This window comes from Coregonus clupeaformis, chromosome 2 (assembly GCF_020615455.1).
Source record: "Coregonus clupeaformis isolate EN_2021a chromosome 2, ASM2061545v1, whole genome shotgun sequence".
Taxonomy (NCBI): Eukaryota; Metazoa; Chordata; class Actinopteri; order Salmoniformes; family Salmonidae; genus Coregonus; species Coregonus clupeaformis.
Genome location: NC_059193.1, coordinates 26,609,367 through 26,617,124, shown reverse-complemented (window position 1 = coordinate 26,617,124; position 7,758 = coordinate 26,609,367). Strand labels below are relative to the sequence as shown.

Sequence of the window (7,758 nt, the reverse complement as noted above, 5' to 3'; positions counted from 1 at the left end):
AAATGTATGGCTCATCTGGTTTCGACATCATGGAAGGAAACAACAAAAATAACATGCTGGATCCCTTTACTGGAGGTGGTAGCATGGCGGGAGGAGATGGGGAAGACACCTACGTAGTGAAAACTGGATATGGAACCAACGTCATGATTGAAAACTTTGCAGAGGATGAAAGAATGGATACTGTGTTGTTTGAGATGGATTTCCTCGGTGGTGGTCATCTCACAGTTCAGTCTGACAAGCATGATGTACTTGTGAGCACAGGTACACAGGGACATAAAATTCAGGTCAGAGTGCTCAACTATAATTCAGGGCAACAACACCAACACCTTAGCTTCCAGAGCTCTGATGGAGTGCATTTTTGGGTGAGATCTCCAGTTGGAAACAAAACTCGTGGCTTTCAAAAGCCTTGGATTGAAGCTTACAAAGTGACAATGAAAGGAAAACTGGGAGACTGCCGAATAGATCTGAGTTCTCAATCAAATTTATCATTTGTTCACACTGTGCAGGGTTGTCCCCATGACTCTAATTACATGACAGGTAATGAGCAGGAGAACGTACTCTTCGGTGGCATCAAGGATGATGCACTGGATGGAGGGGCAGGCCATGACACCTTGCTGGGGGGTCAAGGCAATGACATCCTGATTGGGAACATAGGAGATGACACTCTTTATGGAGAGGAAGGGAATGACACCATGATGGGTGGCTCAGGCTCTGATACCTTCGTTCCCGGACCAGGGGCTGATCTAGTGGACGGGGGCCCAGGGAGAGACACTGTGCTGTACCAGGGGGATCATGAGAAGGGTGAGGGCGTTTACGTCAACCTGCTGAGCGGAGAATGCCGTCAGGCAGATGCTGAGGGAGACGTGTTGAAGGATGTTGAGAATGTGATTGGCACTATCTACTCAGATATCTTGGTGTCTGGCTATGAACCTGCCCTACTCAAAGGCTCTGATGGCAACGACATTCTAGTGTCTCTTGTGGGAGGAGATTACTTGATTGGAGGAGAAGGAAGTGACATTTACATGATGGTTTCCCACCATGGCTCAGTGATCATAGACAACTGTGCCGCAGATAATGCCACGGACATTGTGTACCTGCGCTCTCTGTCTGAGAAGTCTGTTGACTGTTCACATCTACTTGACGGAGTGTTTCTGACATTTTATGGACTAGGCGACACAACTGTTGACATAGAGCTGCGAAACTGGGTCAACTTCAGCCATGAGTGTGGCCATCTTATGCTGGTCCTCAATGAAGGTGAAATATCTGTAGATAAACTCATGCAAGAGTGTGAGTCGAGACATAACATGCAAAAGGTCGTGGCAACTGTTACATTAATCCTTCTACTTCTCGTTTTACATGGTATTATTTTGGTAATAGCTTTGGTTCTTAGAAAGAGGAAGGGGGGACAGAGAGGGAAACGCAGTGATAGAGCTGCAGAAATGGGGAAAGACACAATAGAAGTGCGAGAAGAGGACGCACCTCTACAGGGTTTAACTTCTCAGAAGTAGAGGAAGAAGTGGAAGAGGGGAAGGAAACTCTGAATGAGAACGATAGAAATTCAGTAACCCAGGACAGGACCTCAGACGATGTAGAGGAGACAAGTGAGTGAACGACGCCCTCATAATAAGTTTGGAGACCGAAAACAGGGGGAGGAAAAGATATAACCACATGACATAAAGTACTAACAAACCCCTCCACTTAATATCAAACAATGTAACCTGACTGCTGGTTTTTATGTTAATCTCTTACTAAATACAGCTATGTATACCTAACTACAGTATCAGAACTAATCACTGTTCATAAATAATCACTTCTTGTTATTATAACCTTATACTATACAAAAATAGCTACTCTGTCTGGAAATGCTGAAATTGACGAATATCATGTTTAAATCAATGGAATGTTAATAAAATGCAAAGCTCAATATTTTTTTGACTTATTTCTACCCTATTATACATCTATGCTTGAACTTACCAGTTTCCTTTCAGCACTGATGTGGCATGTGTTGAACTGAACAGCAGATGACAGTATTGTATAGCCTAGTGATTTCTAAAAAGGATGTGACTCACACAGAGCCTTTAGAAAATAGAACCCAATCATCCTAGGGATCCAGTTGTGGCCAAGGTAACTTTTCAAGTCAGTCCACCATACTACAGCATGTATTAATTATTTATGAATCATGTGAGTATCCTGGCCTGTGGTCACGGAATTAACTCTGAGCTGTTTCTTTTTGTGCTTGCATCTTATTTAGTAGCCTAATGCTAAATAGGAATATAAGGCCTACAGTATAGACCAGGGTTCTTCAATTCCGGTCCTGGAGGGCCGAAACACTTCTGTTTTTTATTTCTACCTGGTAGTTAATTGCACTCACCTGGTGTCCCAGGTCTGAATTAGCCCCTGATTAGAAGGAGAGGATGAAAAACAGAGGTGTTTCGGCCCTCCAGGACCGGAATTGAAGAACCCTGGTATAGACTATTACATACAGGTAATGCTGGGGTAATAATAGTAAAATATACTAAAAAAACGTGTAGATTGCAATGACCATTCATGAAAATAGACTGGAGTTACATAGCTCCTGTACAGTGGACACACACCGCATTCACTCATTATGATTTCTGTATCAATGTATCAAGCTTTGGTCCTCTGTAGCTCAGCTGGTAGAGCACGGCGCTTGTAACGCCAAGGTAGTGGGTTCGATCCCCGGGACCACCCATACACAAAAATGTATGCACGCATGACTGTAAGTCGCTTTGGATAAAAGCGTCTGCTAAATGGCATATTAAAGCTTAAAAATATGGTAACAACCATAGAATTAGAATACTAGAATGGACATTAACCTTCTCACAATGGGATAAATGTCAGCCATTTTGGTCAGGGAGTTGGTCAACCATGGTTTGCCAGTGCTGTGATAAGCTTGTGTAAAATAATGAATTTGAAGACTTTATCTGCACTGTGTGTTTGTTAGATAGCCAGCCAGTTTTAGAGGAATGATTCCATACATTGTTTTCAAATTAACTGCCAAAATGCCAACACTCCATTCAAACAATGCAGTCAAATCACAGCCATACACTGGCTGAAATCAACTGATGATAGGGCTTAGACAAGTTGTAAATGCAACAAGTACTGATATTGTATCATATAATAGCACTCATAACTTTTCAAGAAAACTAAAATGTTGACATTTATGGTCTGTTTACATATATTTTAAAAGCTATTTATACAGAAAATGTATATAAAACCCGTATAAACTGTATTTATAATAATATGACAATATTTTAGGTTGACAATTATTCTATTACAACAGTGGTCACCAACCGGTCGATCACCAACCGGTCAATCTCCAAGGCATTCCTAGTTGATCACCAAACATTTCTGCAAAAAACCCAACGATAAAGCCTTGCATTCCTATTTTCTTTTATTCGTTTCGCGCTGTTGGCAGTAGGTGCACTTGATTCAGCAGCCCTAGCGCCGGAAAGGCAAAGTGTTCCCATTTTGAACCATTTCATGTGTCTGAAGGAAGAACTCCACCTACCCAGCAGGCCCAGAGAACAAATCGATTGCACCTATAGGCCTACCGCTGGCCAATCAGATAGCTCAGATCACAGTGTCTGAACAGTTTCCTCGAACCATAAACTGTAAAAAGAAGCCTTGAACGCACAGCAAAATTGACACAGTGAGATTTCAAAACTTTTAAAACCATGACGAGAGAGACTCAACGAATACAGCAAAGAGCTGCTGTTTTTATGTGTAAGTTCATGTTTAAGTTGTTATTCAGCACTGTCAGCACTTTGTTCAACACCTTTATAAGCCATAAAATGCGCGTTCTCCCTACTTCCACACGCTACAACCAGCACTGCAGCTGCAATCAATTAGTATAGCAAAATATTAGCGGCTTGTCTTTTTTAATATTGAGGAATATTTCACTTTCTCTGGTCATGCGAGTAACAACATAGATTGGTGCATGAGACAGAAATAATGCAGTGCAACATGAGTTTCGCCATCAGCTGGAAGACTGTGTCCCCTTTTCTCAGCGGAGGGAAGGAGGGCGGAGGGACGGTGAGGCGGGTGAGAGGCAGCCTCACTGCTGCTCCCTCCCTCCCCTCCGACTGACCATCAGATGCAGGCCATCAGTCCAGTAAAAAAATAAGAAGCAAATTATTATGCTCACTTAGCTGTGCCTCAAGTAATACAACAAATTATCTATTACCAGTGTGATCATATAACTACCTACATTTAAAAAATATAATTTCAAAATGTTCTGAGAAGAACAACATTGGCAGGGAAATTCAAGCATAGCCAATATGCAGAGATAATGTATTGGGCCTATAGCCTACTGTACAAACCTCATTGATACAGAACTGTTTTTAATTGATTCATGTTTTTTAAGCCATTTTTGAAACAAAGCTGAGCGGAAGATCTCGGCTTGCATTTTGACTCAGAAAGTGATCTTGACTCAAAAGGTTGGTGACCACTGCATTACACAATTTCTGATACAGCACATGCCTTACTTCTCCTTTCTTGCATAAGTAAAATCAGGATTATGCCTCTACTGCCATTCATTCCAATTACACTGGTTTCGATTCATCCCTGACCAATATGGCTGCCATTTTGACCCCATTACGGAACTTTGAGGGTTCATGACATAGCCCCTCTAATAATGTAATAGGATCTCTATGGTAACAACATTACCCTCTAATAATTTAATATGATCTCTATGGTAACAACATTACTGGGCGTCTGTTGCTGACTACAGTTGCAGTTTCTTTTACACCTGCTATGTTAGGTTAGTTGCAGACAGGCTCACAAAATAATATGTGGTCTCTGATTGGTTTTTGTCACAGTCAATCACCTAAAGTTAACGCCCCATTTCCTCAATACTATCCTATTGCACCATTGATAACGTGAAGGGGAATATATCGTTTTTTTTCTAGCCGGCGCGCCCACACTATAAAGGCCCGCGTCTCTCAGCGCGAGAGCTGAGGAAGTTTATACTTTTCTTCCAGGCTGGTGGAGCCTGAGCAAGTACGGGAATTGCCATTTTCCGACGCACCATCAAGAAAACATTTGCTCAGGTCCGTATTTATTTTGTTCTAGTCAAATGGATGCTAGACAAGCGTTTATAGGAAGCGCTATATGATGCTCTGCCTTGCTCGTTGTTAGTTACAGTGCAGGAACAAAGTGTTTTCGATAGCGTAGGCTACCTTGCTTCGTTTTAGTGCGGACCAGAGCCATACCTAAATATATGGCTCTGGTGCAGACTTTCTATTATGTGTCTAGCAGCCTACGCCATAGCCTACTCTGGGATGCGGTAGTCAGGTTAAACCTATTTATGAAGTGGCTGTTCATTCCGCCATTAACTGTTAAGTAGCCCATGTCATCTAGTGTTGCCTATCTCCTGTTTGTCCAGCTGAAGTTATCCTGCGCCGTGCATTGACTGCGTTCTCGGTAGGCGGGTGCCTGGCTTGTTATTTTAATGGTCTCTATTCTGACCAAAGGCCTTTGTTATAGTTCTGGGACGCAATTTGCCAGACACTGATACCTCTGGTTCAGTCTGGATTAATTTCCATACATTTGTTTGGAAAATCCTCTCGGAAGCTCTACGAGACAAAATGTCGAATAAAATGACATTTTTAACTCTTTACGGGTTGTCCGTGTGGTTGGTCCTTTTGTATTGAAGAATGTGATACTATGTATCCACAGGAAAGTATAATTGGGCTACATCAACTTTACAAAGCGCTGGTAGTGCGTTCAGATTTATCACGTAAAGCCTGTGCAGAACCGAAGCACGAGCTCTGCAAGTATGCATTCTTCTCGTACATATATTTTAACCTTGTGCGCATGCTTCAGGTGACAAATCTGAACGCACTAACAGTGCTTTGAGAAGTTGACGTAATTATACTTTCCTGTGGCTATATTCTCACATTCCTACCCAGCAAAAGGACCGACCACATGGACAACCGGTAAAGTAAAAATATAATTTTATTGAACGTTCTGGCATGTAGGAAACTTTACTGATCAAAACGCTCATTTCTGCCCCACATAAAAATTATATGCAATTCAACGTCGGGTTTTCAGGCTAGGATGCAATTTTCTTCTGCCTTTGTCTCATGGTTTCTATTCCCACAGGGACATTTAGCTCATCTGTTGGCCTTAACATCAAGAAACTCTGCCTTACTCCACCTGTTTCCTGCAAACCCAAGTCTACCCTAAACCTCTACAATGATGCAAATTAGTAGTGACCCGGCCAGCAACAAGAACTCCCTCATCAATGTGATGCACCGCTTCATCGCTGCAACCAACAACATGGATGAGACTATCATGGTGCCCAGCCTGTTGCGGGATGTGCCCCTGGAGGAGCAGGAGAGCCAGCAGGTTGAGGTGGTGGTGAAGAACGAGCCTTCCTACCCTAACAAGCAGAGGGACATGTACGAGCACTACCTCCTCCTCAAGTCCATAAAGAACGACATGGAGTGGGGCCTGCTGAAGAGGGAGATGAGCGGTGGGGCCAGCTTCCTGGAAATGGCTGTCAAGCAAGCGGAGCAGCAGTCGATAACCAGGGGGCTCCCTGGTGACGAGAGCTCAGATCTGGAGGGCCAGTTCCACTACCACCTCAGGGGACTGTTTGGAGTCCTGTCAAAACTCACAGTGCAAGCAGACCACCTCACCAACTGCTACAAGAGGGAAATCGGAGGTGCTAACTTCATGAGATAGGGTCACATCTGCCTGAACTTGGTCTGCTTGACTCACAAACACCGTGGTGTTATGGGAGACCTCTTGCCCCTTGTGCAATCGGTGGTGGACTGACCAGAGCAACTACCTTATGATTTCTTTCAATCCTGTCTTGAGTAGTAACACTCCACCCCCTCTGTCACTTGCTTCCCAAACCTCCACTAATCATAAATGTAAACCAATCTGATTGACACTTGCACATGTTCCTGACCGTGTAAGGTCATATAGGATTCTTTAAACCTTGCGTTGTAAGTTCATCAGGGTTTGACATTTTATGCTTATTGGCTGTTTTTACCGCGTTTTTGGTGTCGGATTTGGAGTCTAGTTGAATCATGGATCTGGTAGATGAACAAACTTCCCATAGTCTTCATTTCAAGTCCAAACATTTGTGGATTCACATGTATGTCAGTGGAATTGGATGTCTGTGTATGCCATGTCTTTTTAAATGACTCTAGAGAGAGGTTTGACTAGGAGTATTTAGAATGCTGGTTGTTCTGGCCCTCCTTAAAATTTAAAGGACACCTTAATGTCTGGGCTTGTTTAAGCGCCTTTATTTAAAATAATAGTTTATTAATTTTATTGCTCATGATGACACGTGGTGTGCCTTGAATTATCTAAATAAAGTCCTGCTCAGATGCCCCCTACTGTCTGGTCCACATTGTTTGAATGGCAACCTACCCTTTTTTTTTTTTTTTGTCAAACTATTGTAACACCACTATTAATTTCTATGTATTGTCCTTGGATATTTCAATTTTTATATTGGGCAGAAATGCAGTACAACTAAAATAATTAAACTTAACTTGTTCAAATTTGTGTGTCGTCAATGCCTTCAAACATCAAGGAGAGGTATTGCTAAGGGTCAGTGTGTGTATACCATTTTCATATCGGCCCTGGTTTATATAATTGTCTATCTAGCATAGGTTTTAATGCATGGTCTCGCTTGTACTTTCTGATGTTTCAGATTCCTGGTAGGAATGTGAGGGTGACACCTTCGACATGCTCTAACATGGGCACCGATTTATGTAAGCA

At 42.5% G+C, this 7,758-nt stretch overlaps 1 protein-coding gene across 1 annotated transcript; it reads left to right on the top strand.

Moving 5' to 3' along the window:
* Window positions 1-4,934: 4,934 nt before the first annotated feature.
* On the top strand, window positions 4,935-7,538 carry LOC121532335 (mid1-interacting protein 1-like). Its single transcript, XM_041838241.2, has 2 exons — window positions 4,935-5,072; window positions 6,127-7,538. Exon 2 carries the CDS (start codon window positions 6,220-6,222, stop codon window positions 6,709-6,711), a length of 492 nt encoding a protein of 163 aa, XP_041694175.1. The 5' UTR covers window positions 4,935-5,072; window positions 6,127-6,219; the 3' UTR covers window positions 6,712-7,538.
* The last annotated feature ends 220 nt before the right edge of the window (window positions 7,539-7,758 follow it).